Raw genomic sequence first — 20,130 nt, 5'->3', positions numbered from 1 at the left:
GGGGGCCGTGTGGCCGCGCCCCCTGGTTCTGGATATTGGAGGGACCCAGTCTCGGGCTCTTGAAGTGCATGCTCCGGGCGGCCCTGACTCTGGCAGTCGGGACGAGGCCCGGCTTCTAGGTGCTGGCTCTGCGGTCCTCGGAGCCTGCTGCCCGGGCTCTGGCCGAGGGCGGCTCGTGGCTCAGGGAATCTTGGGGTTCCGACAGCGTGACATGTGGGAGAAAGGCCTCCAGAGAAAGGAGCCCTATGGTGGGTCTAGCTGGTGACCTGTGGGCAGTGCAGTTTCTAGATTCTGGTGGCCCTAAGTCTTGCTGGGTCTCCGTCCCTGAGGTTCTAGAACGAATGGAAGGCCTCTGAAGAAGCTCCTTGCTGGTGGAGGAAGATGGTCACGGGCCTTGCACTGAGGGGTTCCCCTAAGGCCCTCAGGGGGGCAACAAGGAGGGGGGAGGGGATATAGGGGAGCCAGGGGGGGCAGTACTTACCGGCAGCGGTAAGGTAAAGCATGCTGTGGCCCAGGGCGCCAGCCTCCTGCCGCCCGAAGTAGGAGACCTTCACCTGTGGGGACATCGTCAGCCCTGAGCCAGCACGGCCACCCCTTCAGAGGTGGCAGTGGCAGAGGGAGTAGGAGGGACTGTCCTGCTGAGAGGTGGGGACCCCTGGGCACCCCAAGACGCTCCCCGCCGCAGAAGGTCCAAGATTCACAGTCTCCCGGCTTGGACTCAGGGCTGCCTTCCCGGCTAGAGAGGCTGTGCCTGGCTCCCCGGTCCAGGGCCGGGCTGAAGAAGCAAGCAGGGCCCGGCCGTGCGGGGCGCATCCCAGAGGGAGCAACGAGACCCTCGGGAATCCGTGGAGACGTCAAAGAGGACGAGGGAGGGAAGGGGCCGCCGACGCCATTGACGGAGGCAAGTTACTCGGCCTGTCTAGCCTTCTGTGTCTTCATCTGGAAAATGGGACATCCCCCCAATAAAAGCCCATGGTCACGGCTTCTCCCACGGCCCGGAACGCACGCCAAGGGCTCCACCCAGGGAGTCCAGGCCCCCAACATGGCCCCAGGAGTCCAGGCCCATCCACAGTGGGGCCACTCCGGCCCCCTCCCCCCCACTGCGGGCATGCAGCTAGGAAGCAGAGGAGGTAGGATTTGAACCCTTGGCAGGCTCCAGGGCCCCTGCTCTGGAGGGGGAGAACAGCCGCACAGCCTCTGCCTCTTGCCTGTCGGGGGAGAAGGGGCCAAGTCAGTGACCCAGTGGGTCGCCGTGCGTGCCGTGGGTGCCCAGGGGTGAGTGACGAGGGCGTGACGCGTGAAGGAGAGAAGCCTTCCTTCTCCCTTCGCTATGGGGACACACACACATCCAGGAAGGCACCTGCGTCTGCGTGCACGCGCGCATGCGTGGGCCCGCGGTGTTGCTGCGGGGTCCCGCCCGCTACGGGGGCTTGTTTCCGGGTCTGTGTGTAGGCCGGGCACGGGGCTTAGTGGGGAGGTGCCTGTGAACTTGAGGGGACGCACAGGCGGGCTGTTTTTATGGGCGTATCCATCCGCTCGTGTACGTGTGACGTTGCGTGTGCGGGGTGTCTGTGGAGCTGGATCGGGACGTGTTACGTGGACGGAGGTGTCAGAGGGTGATACGTGGGTGGGGTTGAGCTTGGGTGGGGTTGAGCTTGGGTGGGGGTTGGGAGATGCAGCCTCTGACTGTGGAGACAGGGCGGGCGGGGGTGGGGGTTGCTTACCTTGAGATCATGTAAGGCCTTACTGGCCGCGTCCGCGGATACGATCACGTCCACGTTGGCGTCCAGGGGCCAGCGGGTCTTGCCTGTGGGCACTGTCACCCGTGCTGGGTCGTAGATCACGAACACCTCCACTCCAGGGCTCCCGGAGACCCCGAAGGTCTCGGCACCCTTGGGCACATCACTGATAGAAAGGAGAGAGGGCGGTTTCCGGGGGACTCAGGACGGAGGCCGCAGCAGGGTAGTGGGGGCTGGGGCAGCCAAGCGACACAAGCCTCAGCACCCCCTAACCTGCCACTGGCCAGGAGACCAGCCCAGCTGTGCATCAGACAGCCTGGACTCCATCCCAGCTCCCCACTGATTCCCCAGGACCCCACCCTGGGCACCTTGTCCTCTGGCCTCAGTCTCCCCGACTGTAACCTGAGGGGTTGGAGCAGAGCATTGGCTCTAGTGACAGGGCCCCTTCAGCGGACCCCGAGTGGAATCCAAGAGGCAGCGGGGCATGGAGCTGAGCCACGGTTTTAACCCCCGCACGCTGACAGTGGTCCCTGAGGCTCCAGAGAGCGGAGACCCCACCCCCCACCCCAAGGCTTCCCGTTCTGATACTTGCAAATTCTCCAACCCAATAGGGAACCCACTTGGCCATCCACCTCTCACCACCTGACGGCCGGGCAGCCTCCTCACTGGTCTCCCTGGCCCCACCCGTGCCCCCTCTGTTCCACACACAGCACACTTGAGCAGATTGTGCTGTTCCTTCGCTCAAAAGCCGTGGCTCCTGTCCCACAGTAGCTTACCAGGCCCCCTGTGATGTGCCCCCTGCCACCTCCCTGACCTTCTCCTCCCCCACTCTGCTCCCCCTCATCCTCTCTGCTCCAGCCACATTGACCTCCCTGCTGGTCCATGAAGCTGCCAGTCTGTCCTGCCTCAGGGCCTTTGCACTGACTGTTTCCTCTGCATAGGATGCTCTTCCCCCAGATATCCACAGGGCTCATTCCCTTAACCTCTTCAGGGTTCTGCTTAAAGGTCGCCTTCTCAGTGAGCCCCCCATCACTCCATTTAATGCTGCACCTTGCCCCCACCTTCTCCCCCTCCACCCTATCCCTCTCACTCCGCTCTGATAGCTAGGCCCCAGGGTTCCATGAGGCTCTTGGCCGTGTGGAGCCCATACCCTAGAGGGGAAGTTGAACAACAGAACTATGCGTCAGTGTTTCTCCGTCCCCCTACATGTCAGGGCTCTTCCCTGCCGTTCCCCAGGACAGAGCCATCAGCCTCAAGGCTCAAGGTCAAGTCCACTTGCAGACGTCCACCTGTCTGCAAAGATGCTGGCCCAGAGGGGTCCTGCCTCTATCCTTTCCTGGGCTGCTGAGAACCCAGCCAGATATTAAACCCTCTGGAGAAACCAGACACCCCTCCGAAACCGCCACCACGGTCACCTGAGCCCATCAAACTGCCTCCATTGACAATGTTGATGGGGTTGTGGTTATAAGAACCCCAAGTCCCACTCAGTGCCTGGCTCCCTGATGCTCAGCACGGCCCTGCAAGGCAGTTATCACTCTCCTCATTTCTCAGAGGCAGCCGGGACAGAGAAGAGACTGGAGCCCTGCAGGCCGCTGACCAGACCCGCCCCCGCCACCCCCACTCGTCCCCATGAGCCATGGTACCTTCGGGAACCCCCATCTTGCACGCCCTTCGTCCTCGTTTAAACAGTTAGCACGGGAACCCAAGTACCCCCTGATCTTCACCCTCTGATCTGACCCCGCCTCCCATCGGCCCCCACTCCCAGACCATCCCATGTGCCACCAGGTGTGCGGGGGGGTGGGGGGGCTCATCTCATCTCCGAGTGTTTCCTTGACCTTCCTGCAGCCTCAGAAACCTGCTCCCCACAGTGGGCAGCGTCCCCTTGCAGCCCTCTCAACGGTGGCCAGTTCCCCCTCACTCCCCCACCGACCGGGCCCAGAGGTGGGTGGGGGTCCTGCGTGCTCTTTCTTCCCTGTCACTTCCAGATCGTTGTCACTCTGCCCTCATTCCTGGAGGGGGCCAACGTCTGCCACTACCTACAATTTCAGAAGCCAGGTGGGTGATGGGCCGGCATCGGGCGTCCCAGTGCCTGACCTCCTTCCCCAGCGACCCTGTTCTCCACCCTCTCCCAGGGCAGACCCTAGACTTTGTCATCACTGAGAACTGCGCCCACCACAGACTCCCCTACCAGCAGCCCGGGGATTCCTCCTGCCCACCTGCCAGCTCCCTCCCCTAACACACCAACCCCATGAAGCCCCCGGCTCCGCAGCCACTGAAGGGGGAGCCCTCACCATCCCCCCTGGGCAGCCCAGGGCTGCCTGTTCTCCCTCCCCTTCGCAGGCTTAGAGTCCCTAGCCTGTGTCACAGTCACTCCCCGGCACCGCTTGACTCTCTGTGCGCCTTGCTCTCCATCCGACTGCCTAAGCACCGCCCCCGCCCCCGTCAAACTGCCTCCCTCCCCACTGTGCACCTGCACCCACACAGTTGACCGCAGCCCACCCAGATTCGCCATCACTGTCCTCAAGGGACCCTTGTCACTGCCCAGCAGCCTTACAACATTTCTGGGGGCTGGACAGCCTGGGAGGGAGGGGCTAGGGTGTCAGGCCGATTTGGGGGTTCCATCTCCAGAGTTCCGGCTCTGAGCCCTGGGGCCAGGCTTTGGGGCCTGGGCTCTGCGTTCTGACGTCCGAGTGGAACCTGGGTGTGGCCCTAGAATGGCCTGGTGCTCAAGATGGGGACAGGACTGGGCCGCCCCAAATTTCTCCCCCCGTTTCTTGCCTACGACCCATCTGCCTGAGGTGGAGGGGCCTTCGTCTCTTCAGCTCCCTTCCTTTACAGGAAAACGCCTCAGAAGTTGAGTGTGCTTGCTGTCCGACTCTGTCTCCCTGTGGTCCCTGTGACCTGCCACTAATCAGGGACATAAATGTGGATTGATGTTTTCATTTGTGTCCAAGAAGAAAATGGAAGGAGGGGCGCCTGGGTGGCTCGGTCGGTTGAGCATCCGACTTTGGCTCGGGTCACGATCTCACGGTTCACGGGATCGAGCCCCGCATCGGGCTCTGTGCTGACGGCTCGGAGCCCGGAGCCTGCTTCGGATTCTGCATCTCCCTCTCTCTCTGCCCCTCCCCGGCTCATGCTCTGTCTCTCTCTGTCTCAAAAACAAATAAACATTAAAAAAAGAAGAAGAAGAAAATGGAAGGGAAGCAGTGAAGACTTTCACTCCGTCGGTGCCTCGGGCAACCTCTTTGCTGAGTCAGCTAATGCTTGACTAACAGCTCCCCCCCCCTTTTGTGCTAATCTCAACCTAACACACCTTTAAAGTTAATCTGCATTAATCTCCTTTCCTTCATCAATAAAGCAACAAATGTGAGTCCTGGTTTGTAGCCTTTGCCAATTTCTGTGGTACAGAGGCTTCCAGCAACAGCCACATTCAAGTTGCCAATGTAACATCAACGAATTCAGAGTTGCAAAGAAATACACGATCACACCTGATGTGTAACTAGTTCTACCAGACGGACGGATGGAGGTGAATGATGTCGGAGCATAGATCGCAGTAGAGTCCAGTAACATCGTAAGGAAGCGGTGGGTTTTGAGTTGTTACCGTTGTTTTAAATATAATTTACTTGATTGCAAACATGTAGAGTTTCATTTTAAATACTGTCATGGCTGTGTTTAGCAGCAGGCTGGTAAACTTCCTAAAAATGGGCAATGAGGTGCTCTTAGGGAAGGACCCTGCCATACTGCTACAAATAGGCCCTGTTCACCTCTCTCCTAGCCTTCTCCAAAGGAACTCACAGCCCTTACCAGGTGACGTGCCCTGGGGAAAAGGAAATAATCAGACTTTTCTGGTTTTAGTAGACACTGGCTCTGAACTGAGGCTAATTCCAAGAGACCCACATGTCACGGCCACCTGCCAGTCAGAGCAGAGGCTTTTAGCAGTCAGGTGATCAATGGGGTTTGCTCAGGTCCAGCTCCCAGTGGGTCTAGTGGGTCTCCAAACCCATTCTATTGGGGGGTGGGGGTTATCCCCAAACCCATTCTATTGGCTGGGGGTTATCCCCCAGATCCGGAACACATAATTGGAGTAGACACCCAACGACAGGCAGGGCCACCTTACAGACATTCCTATGAGTGTGTCCCAGGGGGCTCCAGCCCACCTGGCCCCAGGGCTTGGTGCTCAGTCCTCTCTGGTGACACTCATCCCCTTGATGATCTCCACCTGCCACACGGAGATGCTTAGAAACCCCACTTTCCATCTCCAGACCCTTATAGCGAACTGTTTTTTGAACATCTCCCTTAGGTGAGTAACAGACATTTTAAATATTTATGCCCCCAACATGAGAGCACCCAAATACATGCAGCAGCTAATAACCAACATAAAGAAGGTAATTGATAGTAACACAATAATAGTAGGGGACTTTCACACCCCTCTTACACCAATGGACACATCATCCAAATAGAAAATCAACAAGGCAACAGTGGCTTTGGATGACCCATTGGACCAGATGGATCTAACAGATATATTTGGAACATTCCATCTTAAAGGAGCAGAATACACATTCTTCTCAAGTACACATGGAACGTTCCCCAGAATAAATCACATATTAGGCCACAAAACAAGCCTCAACAAATTCAGAAAGACTGTACTCATACCATACATCTTTTCTGATCACAACACTATGAAACTAAAAATCAACCACTAGAAAAAATCTGGAAAGAACACAAACACTTGGAGGTTACATAACATGCTTCTAAACAAAGAATGTTTTAATGAATGAAACAAGAAATCAAAGAGGAAATTAAAAAGAAATACCTAGAGACAAATGAAAATGAAAACACAACTGTCCAAAATCTTCAGAATGCAGCAAGAGTGGTTGTAAGAGGGAAGTTTATGGCAGTACAAGCCTCACTCAAGAAGCAAGAAAAATCTCAACTAAACAATGTAACCTTACACCTAAAGGACCTAGAAACTAAAAAACAAACAAAACTCAAAACCAGTAGAAGGAAGGTAATGATAAAGATCGGAGCCAAAACAAACGAAGTAGAAACTAAAATGACAATGGAACACATCAATGAAACCAGGAGCTGGCTCTTTGGAAAGATCAACAAAATTGATAAACCTTTAGCCAGACCTAAAAGAGAGAGAGAGAGAAAACTCAAATAAACAAAATCAGAAACAAAGAGGAGAAATAACAAGGGACACAACAGAAATACAAAGGATTATAAGAGAATATGATGAAAAATTATGTGCCAACAGACTGGACAACCTAGAAGAAACGGATGAATTCCTAGAGATATACAACCTACCAAAAATGAAACAGGAAGAGACAGAAAAATCGAACAGAACAATAGCCAGCAATGAAATTGAATCAGTAATAATAAAATAAAATAAAGCTCCCAACAAACAAAAGTCCAGGATCAGATGGCTTCACAAGTGAATTCTACCAAACATTCAAAGAAAAGCCAATACCTGTTCTACACAAGAGAAAGGGAAAAGACCATATTATCATTTCAAGAGAAGCAGAAAAGGCATCTGACAAAGTTCAACATCCATTTGTGACAAAACCCCTCAACATGTAGGTTTAGAGTTAACATACGCCAACATAATAAAGGTCTTAAATAGAAACCCACAGCTCTGATCATACCCTATGGGGAAAAACTGAGAGCCTTTTCCCTAAGGTCAGAAACGAGACGAGGACGTCACTCTCCCCACTTTTATTCAACATAGCACTGGAAGTCCTAACCACAGCAACCAAGCAACAAAAAGAAAAAAGCATCCATATTGGTAAAGAAGAAGTAAAATTGTCACAATCCTCAGACGACATGATACCATATATTTAAAACCCTAAAGGCTCCACCAAAAAACTACCAGAGCTGATAAATGCATTCAGTAAGGTTGCAGGATACGAAATCAATATACAGAAATAGGTTGCATTTTTAGACGCTAATAATGAAGCAGCAGAAAGAGAAATTAAGAAAACAATTCCATTGACAATTGCACCAAAAATAATAAAATACCTAGGAATAAACTTAACCAGGGAGGTGAAAGACCTGTAGTCTGTTAACTATAAAACACTGATGAAAGACATTAAAGATGACACAACCAAATGAAAAGATATTCCGTGCAGCTGAATTGGAAGAACAAATCTTGTTTAAATGTCCATACTTTCCAAAGCAACCTACGGATTTAATACAATCCAAAATACCAACAGCATTTTTCACACAATAGAACAAATAATCCTAAAATCTGTATGGAACCACAGAAGACCCTGAATAGCCAAAACAATCCTGAAAAAGAAGAACAGAATTAGAAGTATCAAAATTCCAGATATCAAGATATACTACCAAGCTATAGTAATCAAAACGGTGTGGAACTGGCACAAAAAGAGACACGTTGATCAATGCAACAGAATAGAGAATCCAGAGGGGCGCCTGGGTGGCTCAGTTGGTTGGGCGTCCGACTTTGGCTCAGGTCATGATCTCGCGGTTTGTGGGTTCGAGCCCCGCGTCGGGCTCTGTGCTGACAGCTCAGAGCCTGGAGCCTGCTTCGGATTCTGTGTCTCCCTCTTTCTCTGTTCCTCCCCTGCTCTCACTCTGTCTCTCTCTGTCTCTCAGAAATAAAATAAATGTTAAAAAAAAATAAAAAAAAGAATAGAGAATCCAGAAAAAAAAACAACCCACAATTATATAGTCAATTAAACCTCAACAAAGGAGGCAAAAATATGCACTGGGGGAAAAGACAGCCTCTTCAACAAATCATGTTGGGAAAACTGGACAGCAACATGCAAAAGAATGAAACTGGACCACTTTCTTACACCATCCACAAAAATAAAATCAAAATGGCTAAGGACCTAAATGTGAGACCTGAAACAATAAAATTCCTAGAAGAGAACATAGGCAGTCATTTCTCTGACATCGGCCATAGCTGCATTTTTCTAGATATGTCTCACGAGGCAAGGGAAACAAAAGCAAAAATCGGCTCTTTGACCACAGCAACATAAAATACTTCTGCACAGCAAAGGAAGCAATCAACAAAACTAAGAGACAACCTACTGAATGGGAGAAGATGGTTGCAAATGGCATATCTGATAAAGGGTTAGTATCCAAAATATGTAAAGAACTTATACAACTCAACCCCCCCCCCAAAAAAAAACAAATAATCCAATCAAAAATGGGCGGGAGACATGAACAGGCATTTCTCCAAGAAAGACATCCAGATGGCCAGCAGACAGGTGAAAAGATGCTCCACATCACTCATCATCGGGGAAATGCAAATCAAAACTACAGTGAGAGAAGCTCCTGGGTGGCTCAGTCAGTGGATGTCCAACTCTTGATTGTGGCTCAGGGCATGATCTCAGGGTTGTGGGATCGAGCCCTGCATTGGGCCCTGAACTGAGCACGGAGCCTGCTTAAGATTCTCTCTCTCCCTCTCTCTCTTCCCCTCGCCTTCTCACTCTCTCTCTAAGAGAAAGAAAGAAAGAAAGAAAGAAAGAAAGAAAGAAAGAAAGAGAAAGAAAGAAAGAAAGAGTAAGATATCACCTCACACCTATCAAAATGGCTAACATCAAAAACACAAGAAATAACAAGCTCTGGCAAGGATGTGAATGTGAACTTTTTGCATTTTGGTGGGAACACAAACTGGGGCAGCCACTCTGGAAAACGGTACAGAGGTGAGTCAAAAAAACTAAAAATAGAATTACCATAGGATCCCATCATCCCCCTATTGAGTGTTTACCCAAGCAACACGAAAACACGAATTTGAAAAGATACACACGCTGTCGCAGCGTTATTTACCAATCGCCAGATTATGGAAGGAGCCCAAGTGTCTTATCACTAGATGAACAGTAAAGAAGAGGTGCTATCGACACGTATCATATATGCATGTGCACAGTGGAATATTAGTGAGCCATAAGAAAGGACAAATCTTGCCGTACGCGAACGTGGCTGGATCTAGAGAGTACAACGCCACGTGACATAAGGGCGGATACCAAACGATTTCAGTCATAGGTGGAATTTAAGAAACAAAACAGAGGAACAAAGAAAAAAAAGAGAAAGAGAGCGAAAAAACAGACTCTGAACAAAAAACCTGATGGTTACCAGAGGGGAGGTTACCCGTGGGGGGATGGGGGAAATAGCGGATGGGACGGAGAACATACTTATCGCACGGAGCACTGACGGGCGTACAGAATTGCTGGGTCGCTGTATCGTGCACCTGGAACTAGCCAACACTGCATGTTAACTATACTGGAATAATTCAAAAGAAGGGGAAAAAAAAGACTCCTACTCTAGAAAACGATAATAATAGAAATAAATAAAAAAATGTAAAGCGTCCAAAACCGAACTCCTACTTCCCCACCCCCGCCCCGTCCAAACGTGCCCAACACCTTGCACTGCCTCTCCGTCCTCAAGTGCATCCTGGGGTGCCCCCCCTCCCCCCTTCCCTCCCACTCACACCCAGCACCCCAGCAGACCCTAACGCCTCCGCCGTCCACATCATCTCCAGAGCTGACACTCTCACCTCCTCCACAGCTAACGCCCTGGTGCGGACCACCAATTGCTTTCACGCGGATTTTGTAAAATGGCTGATCTCCTGCCGCCCTCCGTCTGTTCTCGACACGCTTTTTTTTTTTTTTTTTAAGTGCCACGGTGTCCCTCCTGCTCATAAGCCTTCCACAGAGCCTCTGTGGTCTGCCCCCAACTGGCTTCCTGACCATGTGACTCCTCTCCCCCTCCCACAAACCCACCTTCTTGCTCCCCCTCCTGCACGCTCGGCGCACTCCCACCCCAGGCCCTTTGCACGTGCAGTTCTCGTTAATCACAATGTTCGGCTCGCAGATATCCACCGGGGCCTCGCTCCCTCAGCTCCTTCTCCGAGACGTCATCTCTGCCCAATTTAGGACAGTGCAATAGAGAGGACACCACGAACCCCATGCTCCCTAGCCCCGTGACCCAACGTCATTGCCCCCGACATCTGCTCATTTTGACATATTTGCTTCTGGCCTGCCCCTCCCGTTTCTCCCTCTAGAATGCAGCCATTTCCCCCCCCCCCCCAACTTGACTCTCTCTAATGCTGCTGTCACCTGAGCACCCAGCTCAGCGCCTGGCCTGCAGCGGGAGCACAATGAGCCCTTGTGTTCGGGATAAACGCCGGAACCCAAGACTGCCCTGGATTTGAATCCAAACCTCCTGGCCCCAGAGCCTGGGCCCGCTCATCCCGAGAGCGAGTAGGCGTGAGCCCCGGGCCCCCAGCTGGCGGCAGAAAGGTTCCCGGCTCGTGGGAGCCTCTCAAGGGGAGCGGGGTTCCGGGGGGCCAGTCCCCGGCTTTGGGCAAAAGTTGACATTTCCAGGGGCGCCTGGGTGGCGCAGTCGGTTAAGCGTCCGACTTCAGCCAGGTCACGATCTCGCGGTCCGTGAGTTCGAGCCCCGCGCTGGGCTCTGGGCTGATGGCTCAGAGCCTGGAGCCTGTTTCCGATTCTGTGTCTCCCTCTCTCTCTGCCCCTCCCCCGTTCATGCTCTGTCTCTCTCTGTCCCAAAAATAAATAAATGTTGAAAAAAAAATTAAAAAAAAAAAAAAAAAAGTTGACATTTCCAAGTCACGGCCCTGGCGCAAAGCTCCCTTATTTGGAATAAGAAATAATAGAAACAGCGAGGACAACAACGGGGACAAAAGAAGAGGGGCGAAGAGCGGACCTTCCAAGCCCAGCCTGCTCCTCGCCCCCCACCTTGCTCAGTCACTGCGTCTCAGCTCGCAATCTCCGGGGTGCCGGGAGTCCGGGCTCGGTTTCTCTCCTCCCTGCAGGTGGCAGATGAGTCCCTCAACGGCCGCCTCTGCAGGTCTCCCCTGCCCTGTGCCCACCCACCCGCCTTCCAGGTTCTGTCACTCACATCCAGGCACCTTCCCGTGCCTGGGCTGCCTCTCGGGATGGAAAAGGTGTAAAAGAGCCAAGGCTATCCCACCAGGAGCTTCGCAGACTGGGAGGGAGAGGGAGAGGAAGGGAACCCCCGGAGGGGCTGCTGTTTCTCCCTGGTGCCCACACTGGGCAGGTGACGCCAGGCAGGCACTTGCCGCCTCAGATTCTCATTCGATGCCATCCGCCACCCACGAACCCGAGCCCCGGGCCTCGATGAGAGGGTTCGCAGCGCCCTTTCCTCATCGCTCAGGCTCCCGGATCTGCGGGCGGGGCCGTGGATGCAGGGCAGCTCTTGGGGGTGTCGCCAGCGGGCGTGGGAGGTTGTGGCGAGCTCCAGGCCCACCCGCGGCGGCGGCAGGAGCCTCTCAGGTCACACCTACCCGCCTGCTTGCCTCCAGGGGAGTCTCACCCCGCAGCCCCCAGATCCAGCCCGAACTCACCGTCAGGTGAGGTAATGGGTTTGAAAGCACCCCTTAGATCAGAGGGTCTGAGTCATTACCATACATGTAACCACTGTTGTCTTTATCATCATTTCCGGGGCCCTGCCCTTGCCCTCTGCTTCCCCAGCGCCCTCCTCCTGTCTCTGCAGGGGCGGGGGATGAGGACGGGGAAGGGGGAGGAGAAACCTTCTGCGTGTTCGAAGACCCGTTTCAAATGCCACCTCTTCGGTGGAGGGAATTGTGGGCCCTGTGCGGAGCGTGGTGGGCGCCCTCAAACTTGGTCACTCCACTGCCCTGGGCCTCTATTTTCCCCCTCTGTAAAATGGGCTTGATCCAAAGAGCTACTCCCTAGGGCTGTTGGAGGGATTCCATGAGATGATGCATTTAGAGCGCTTGGCACACCGTGGGTGCCTAAGAGGCATGAGGTTGCCCTTGTCACCGTTACCTTTGCTCCCCCCAGAGCCCCCTACCAGCCCAGGCCACTCGGGCCAGATCCCGGTGTCCTCTCCTTCGTGTTCCCACGGCACTGGTTCACACCTGCCCTGGGGTCCGTTCACGGTTCGTCGGTGTCGCCCAGAGCAGCGTCCTGCCTGACTCACCCTGCACGTCCCCGCTCCCCATGCCCCAGTCCGGGCCCGGAGGACCAGGTTAATAAAGAGGCCGCAAGGAGAACAGAGTAGATTCCTAGAGAATCTCGCAGAAGGAGGCGCAGAGGGTGGGACGAGGAATTTCAAGTCAACGGGCAATTCCCCGCCAGGCCCACCTGCTCTGGCAAGGCGTGTGCCCACCCCCCTGGTAGGGCATAAGGGTGGCATGTGCCACAGGTAATACTGAGGTGGGGTGGATCGGGGGTGGCATTTTCAAGCACCTACCATGGGCCAGGCACGTGCTCAGTGTTTGATGCTCATGATCTCATCCTTCCTCGCAACAACCCTCCCCTGTATGTGCTGCTGTCCTCATTTAGCAGATGAAGAAACCTCAGAGAGGTTAAGTAACTTTCCCAGGGTCACACAGCTGGCAAAGGGAGGAGGGAGCAGCAGGTTTGTCTTCTCTCTTGTGCTGTCCTGGCTGACGTTAAAAGGAACGGCGGGTGCCCTGAGCACGTCCCCAGCGGGGACCGGAAGGATGAGATCGCTGGGGAAGATACGGGAAGGGAAAAGGAAAATGTTGAAACTTTGCAACATGAGCTCCTCGGTATGGTTCCTCGGCAGTGGACAGGCGAGGCCTAGGGCAGCCTGTGGGGCACTGAGTCAGGAAAGTCATGTCCCCTCCTCCCACACACGCACCTGAACTTTACAGGGGTGAGGTCAGGGAAGGCCAAGAGGGCAGCACCCGGGAACTCCTGGCTCCTGCCTGCCCTAAAACAACGAGCCTGTGAAGTATCTGCATAAGGCTCGGGTCAGAAAGGGATCTCGGAGATCATCTTGGCCCGCCTCCTGCCCGTGGTAGGGCTCTATGCTTGAACACTTCTTATGACAGACAACTCACTCTCTCACACCCCTTTGTGTTTTGACAGCTCAGGTAATTAGAAAGCTTTTCCTTTTGCCTAGCTGCACCCTGCCTCCCAGAAGCTTCCTCCCACTGGGGTTCAGCAGGCCACACCTTCTCTCAGCTACTCAGAAACTGACTGCCTGACCTCTAAGGACAGGAGAAACACGGCAATCCTGGACGAGTCTCTCCCGTGCCCTCCGTCATACCTGCCACTTGGACTTCACCAGCCCCCGGGGATAGAGTTCGGAGGTCTGGGGCCCCTCTTCCCAGCCTAGGGCCCGGGCGGGAGGGCAGAGTGGTGCTGACCCGGTCTCCGGGGATGGGAGCATCGTGGCAAAGGACCAGTGCGCCCTGGAGGGTGGCCCCAGGGCCCGGTGCTGGGGAGAGGCGAGGGCAAGAGGGGAGAATAATGCAGAATTGGAGGGAAAGGCTGAAAAGCAAGGCAGCGGGCAGCTCTCGAGCAGACCAGGCCAGGCAAGCCTCACGCCCGGCCAGCCACCTGCCTACTGGATGCCCCCAAGGTGCCACCTTCCAGACACCCTAGACTTGAAGTTTTCTAGACTGAAGCCACAAGAGATGCCATAGGGCCAGCCAGCAGGACCCAGCAAGTCCCTTCTGATGCGGCCAGCTCTGTGAGTGCTTCTGCTGGGAGCCAAGAGTCCCACAGAGCTGGCCGGCCCCTACGGGCTCCAGTCCTAAAGGACGGCAGCTCGCCAGGGGCGCACGGAGCTTCCTGCAAGTGCTGCGGCTGCTCGGCCTCAACACGCATTCCCTGAGCGCCTGCTGGCCACGGGGAGGGCGGAGATGGGTCACCCCGGCCCTGCCCTAGGGGGTGTCCACACAGCACAGGTGATCCACAGTCTGCACCACACTTTGACCCCGTTCTAATTCCATCCCCACGGCCCCCCGCCTCCTGAGCTCCTCTCTTCATTTGACAGAAGACGTCTTGAAATTCAAAGGGACCCAGTGCATGAGCTGAGATTGGACCCCACTCGGGGCCTGACTCCAAAGCTCAGCCTCCGCCTCGACCGCCACTCCGCCCCTCGAACTGACCCAGCAACCCAGCTGACGAAGCCTTTGGGGGTCGAACTCAGAGAATCTAGGGTCTGGCACACCTGGATTCAAATCCCAGCTCCAGCACGGGAGGGCCGGGTGACTTTGGGCAAGTCTCCCGACCTCTCTGTACCGCGGTTTCTTTGTCTGCAAAGTGGGGATCGTAGTTGCCCGCGTCTCACAGGCTTGCTGTGACATTTCACTGACTATAGTCCTGCCCACGGCCGTTACCGCCACAAAGAGCGTGGGGAACGGGCGGATCCTGGAGGGAGGGCTGGTGGCTAAGAGGATCCTGGTACCTCCCTTCACTCGCCCACTTGACCGAAACTGTGGATTGTTAACATCCACGTCCTAAAGTCCTTTTTGCCCTCAGACTAGTTTGGGGAGCCCCTCACCGGCGGGTACGGGCTGGATCGCCTCCAGAGTCAAGGTCGGCGTGGAGCTGTTCAGTAACATCTGTTAAATGACCGCTGTGCGCCGTGGGGTAAAAGGCCACAGAGGGTCCTTCAACTTCCCGACCCTGGTGCGGCTTTCTCCTTGGACCTCCCGGGGTGCTGGCAGTGGCTGACAGAGGTCGGGGAGGGCAATGACTGGCACCTTACAGACCCCACGTCACGGGCAGGCATTTTCTCCTAAATCTAGGGTGCGGCCGTATCCTCTCCCTCTTTTCTTCCTTCCCAGAGATAATGATTATGGGTAAATTCTGCTCTGTCGTTGGTCAGGGAGGACGCACCCAGGGCCTGGAAGGAGGCCCCAGGCTGGGTAGGCCTTCTTTCAAGCGGACCCCTGCCTTCCTGGGAGTGGGGGCTAGAGGCGGGGAGGGGTGGACAGCTGTCACCCACAGGCCTCCCAGCAGAGGCAAACCAGGGGCAAACCTCCCCGCGAGAGAGCCTTAAATGGGGAGTCAGCCGTGAGTTACTGCTTCCCTGTCCCCCGCAGGCCCCCCGTGTACGGAAGGAAAAGCAAGTGTGGCTGTGCTTATGCGTGTTGTGGACTGTGGAATCCCTCATCTGTAAAACGGGGCCCAAATTCGCAGGTCACAGCAACAAAAAACGTTACCCCCACCTAGCATGGGCGAAACAGGCGCGGCGCTCCCCGGGGGGCCGCCGTCCTAGGCTGGGTGGCGATTTGCCAGTTCCTTCGAGCCCCACATCCTACCCACCACACCTTCGAGCATCAGGGCCACCTGACAGAGCTGAACAGCTGCTTAGCAGCCCCAAGAGAAGGGAGTGGATGCTTCTCTGGACGGAGCAAAGCTGAGGACATGTCGCAAGGAGACCATTTTGTGGGGGGTCAAGAGGAATCGACCTCACACGTGAGCAACACCCCCATTCCTTGTGTCTCAAGTGTCCTCTCGGGGTCCCCGGCTGGTCCGCCCACCAAGAAAGGAAGGGCAGGGACTGGGAGAAGGGACAGCGGGGGGTCGGAGGTGATGGGAGCTGGAAGGGCAAGAAAAGGTGAAGAATGAGAATGGAATTCCAGGGCCAAAAATGATGGGAGGGGCGGGGAGGGGAGGGCAGAGTGGCTGATAGGGAGGTCCCGAAGTCTCAAACGGCAGGTGGCCAGGGGGACCAGGGAGGCAGGGGCACCTGTAGGGTTAAGGAGTGGCTGACCTCAGAGGTCCACCCAGATGCCAGCATTTTCTGTTCCAAGAACCCACCCCCCACCCATGTCCGGACAGCACGACACACCGGCCCGTCACCCCTCCGTGGAACACAGGGAGGACCCTGGCCTCACATTCTCCAGACACCTCACACTTAAACTGTAAGATTACTTCTAATAAAGGAATGCCGTGTGGCACAGGATGCAGCCAGGAGGAGAGAAGGTCCTCACCCGGCTTTTAAAGCCAGGTCCCAACCTGGCTCTCGGAGCCTGTCAGTCATGACGAATCAGTGTCTGCATCAATCCTGTAATTATCCCATGAGCAGCACAATTATGCTTCATTGTACTTCTGTGCAAGTTAAAAGCATCAATTTACTCCATGTAAACATTAAGAATATATATATATATATGTGTATATATATATATATATTCCACCACAAGTTTCAGAACTTTGTTCTGGCGCTTTCCTCCTTTGAAATACACAGAACCGCAGGAAAAAGCAGCCAGCAGCCTGGGGCCTCACGCTGGCTCATCAGAGAGGCCCTACAGAGTGCCCCCTCCCTGCACACCTCCAATCCTACCCGTCCGATAGGAAGCGTCTGTTTTGCTTCGATGCTTTTGTGCAGGGCTCGGGGAGGCTCGGGGAGGCTTGGGAGAGATCCAGGAGAATGTCTCTGTCCCCCCGCCAGCCAGCCTTCTCCTCCATTCCAGAAAATAAACATTCATTATGGCCTCTGGGCAGACAAAGAGACCAGACCGCACCGGGCATGGATTCCCCACACTGCCCACCCCCTCTTGTTTGGCCTGAGTCCTCCAGGGGCCACCTCTGAGCAAGGACAAGGACCACCAGGGCAGTCTGACCAGATCTGGAGGGTCAGGGTGGTGAGCTAGCCCGCTGGGGGGGGTTGGGTCAGGGCAGTGAGCTAGTCAATTGGAGGGAAGGGAAGGGGACAGAATCTGTAGCACATGCTAAGGCAGGGTGTTCTTTTCTTTAACGTTTGATTTCTTTTTGAGACAGCAAATCCGAACAAAGTGGGCACTGCTCTGAGAGCACCAAGCCCGACGTAGGGCTCGAGCTCACGAACCAACTGCGAGATCACGACCTGAGACGAAGCCGGACTCTCGGTCCGCCGAACCACCCAGGCGCCCCTGAGTCACGGGATTTCTAAAGCTTCCTTGGGCCGGGGCGCACAATTACCTCGAACACAAATATTTCTCCAAATAACCAGTCCACGCAGCACCGGGGGGAATTAATCACTTCCCGTGATGTCACCCCACATGCCCATCGCCACCGGCTCTGCCAGAGGGCTTAGCTCCTGGGCTGCCCTGGCGACTGAAACACCCCCTCTTCGGGAGGGCTTTCCCCCTTCGACCAGTAAGGCCAAGTAGAAACCCCTTGCTTTTGGCCTCAGCCAGAGCCAGACAACTGGCAATGGGGCAGAGGAGCCCCAAGTTCATCATGGGGTGGAGTCCCCTCCTCCTGGTCAGCCCAGGCCCTGGGGGACCTTCAGGCTTCTTCTTCAAACCTTCCCAGGCTGGCAGTCCCATGGCCCTTCTCCGTCTATCACAGACCCCATGGGCAGGAAGCCCTGCCTTCAGTCTACTTGCTGCAGAATAAACTTTTGTTTTCTAGTTTCGAGACTCTCGGTGGCTATGTCCCTGGTCGCCACCCGTGCCCCGGTGAAGGCTCCTGAAAGGCTCTTTGGTGGGGGGGGGGGCTCTCAAAACGCTCACTCAGGACCCCAAAGTAGCACCCCCTCCCAGAGTCAACCAGAGGCACAGCAGCGCGGGCCAGGCTGGGCAGCTTCCTCCTGCCCCATGGCTGGGCCAGCGCCCAAATCTGAGGGTGCCAAGATGCTTGGTGATCCCGAAGGGGGTCCCCAGACAGCACTGCCCTCCGCTCCCACCACACATGCCCCGATCTGTCCTCTGCTCTTCCCGCCCTCTGAGACGTGATGGCAGCGGGAACCCAAGTCCGTCCAGCCCCTCAATCTGCGCACTCGACCTCCACGCTGAACACAAGAGGGGCTCAGCTCACCTTGTCGGGGCTCGGATGAGGAAATGAGGCCCAGCGAGGGCCAGTGACTTGGCCCCCTGCCAGACAGCACGTGAGCATCAGAGCCAGGACCAGAACCCGTGTCTCCTGGCTCCCAGTAAAATGCCTCTGGCCTTAGTCAGCAGCACTACGTGCGGCCCAAGTCTCTGAAATGACCTTCCATCTCCTCCAGCAGGGATGGAGACCATAGACAGTGTCAGAGCTGGAAAAGCCCCACCCCCGAGGTCCCCAAGTCCAGCTCCCTCAGTGACCAGGTTCTTGTCCTCTATTAACTCCTTGAATCATCCCTCTGACACTCCCCTCCTGATCCCAATCACCTGGGCTGGCCTCCAAGGATCGAGATGCCACACACCCCACACCTCCATTCAGACATACGGGTCGTGGGCAAGAAACAGAGGGCGGAATTCGGGACGATCTGGTCTTGAGCCCCAGGTCATTCCGCCATTGCACACGAGTTCCGCTTGGACGTCAGAACGCACCACCCGGGGCCCAGAGCTGGAACCCTTAACCACGGGCTTGAGGCCAGAGACCTGACCCAGGTGCCCAGGAGACAGAGCCCCAGGATGGGCCTGATACCCCAGCTCCTCCCTCCCAGACTCTCCATCCCACTCCCCCTACTCTGCCGTCAGAGCAACCTCCTATGAGCACCCTCCAGCATGTTCGATCTGTCCACCGGGCACCCACCCCCCCTTGCCTTGGGGTCCTCCGGGGTGGCCCGGCCCAATGCAGCCAGGTGGCTGCCTCTATGTTCTCACCTGTGAACGTCCACGTACGTCTCGACTCCCACCACACACACGGCATAGGTGGGCTTCTTCAGGGACAGCTGCACCGCTCTCTGCGGGGCCATCCTGCGCCCCTGGCTCCCGGCCTCGGCGCGCCCTGTCTCCCCAGCTCCTCTCCTGGGCACCAAGTCACCAGGAAGGAGCGCACATTCTGATGGGTCGGTGATTTCCTCCTCCCTTTTAATTTCACCCTGTGACCTGATTAGCTGCCTAAGCCGAGTCCCCACCTCCTGGCTCCGCGCCCAGCCCTCCTCACTCAGGCTACCAATCCAGGAGGCCGGGAGAGGAGGCACCGAGGTCCCTCAGAGAGATGGGGGGGAAATGGAGGGACCCCGAGGGAGGAGGGCTCAGCGGTCAGCGGGAGCTCCCCATCAGCCCAGCTTTGCTTCTGTTCTGAGACTCCTGGCTCTGAGGGCCGACCAAGTACCGGGTGGAGATCTTATCTCACGTGCTAAGAGATCAGGTAGCATATACAAAGCACAGTGCAGTCAGACCTCCGGGGCTCGAGTCTCCTTACAACCTAGAGCCCCTTACAACCTATGCTCTCAGGCAGTTACCCCACCTCTCAAGACTTTGTTTCCCAGTGCCGAAGACGGTAGTTATACCCGTTCCCTTCGGCTGGTGCGGATTCTCCAGAGATGGCAGAAGCCTCCCCCTCCCCCTGCCCCCCGCCGGCGAGCACCCCTGGCCAGCTGTGGGGAGGGCCCCTCAGAGGGAGCTCAGGGCAGTGGGCTGATTCGTTTCTCAAAATCCCTTCTTTGCAGCTCTAGCAGGTGCCCATTCTGCCTGTTGTCAGGGTGTTTGTGGAATCTCAGTAGGCAAGCATTCACTGAGCACCTACTCCGTGTTGGGCCCCCCTTTAGGCGATGGGGACGCAGCTAAGAGTGAAACAGACCGCAGACCCTGCCCTGACAGCGTTTGTATTCTGGAAGACACGATTAAGAGTTGAGACGCCGGTGGCTTGGTCCTAGGGGCGGGGGAGGGTGGCTGGCGGACTGGACCCGGGCGTGAGAGAAAGAGGGGAGTCTGGGATGACAGGAGTGCTTCAGGCCGCAG

General features: G+C 55.6%; 1 protein-coding gene across 1 annotated transcript in view; it reads right to left on the bottom strand.

Annotated features, from left to right (window-relative positions):
- The window catches only part of PADI1 (peptidyl arginine deiminase 1), a 39,359-nt gene extending 20,185 nt beyond the window's left edge, over positions 1-19,174 (bottom strand). The window contains exons 1-3 of the mRNA XM_030327184.2: positions 19,048-19,174; positions 1,725-1,905; positions 482-554 (exon numbers count right to left, since the gene is read on the bottom strand). Coding sequence (XP_030183044.1) covers positions 482-554; positions 1,725-1,905; positions 19,048-19,139 — 346 coding nt within the window. The 5' untranslated portion in view covers positions 19,140-19,174. The remainder of the gene's footprint in view (positions 1-481; positions 555-1,724; positions 1,906-19,047) is intronic.
- Positions 19,175-20,130: the final 956 nt, after the last annotated feature.

The sequence above is a fragment of the Lynx canadensis genome, chromosome C1, assembly GCF_007474595.2.
Source record: "Lynx canadensis isolate LIC74 chromosome C1, mLynCan4.pri.v2, whole genome shotgun sequence".
In the NCBI taxonomy this organism is placed as follows: Eukaryota; Metazoa; Chordata; class Mammalia; order Carnivora; family Felidae; genus Lynx; species Lynx canadensis.
This window is presented reverse-complemented; position numbering and strand designations above follow the sequence as displayed.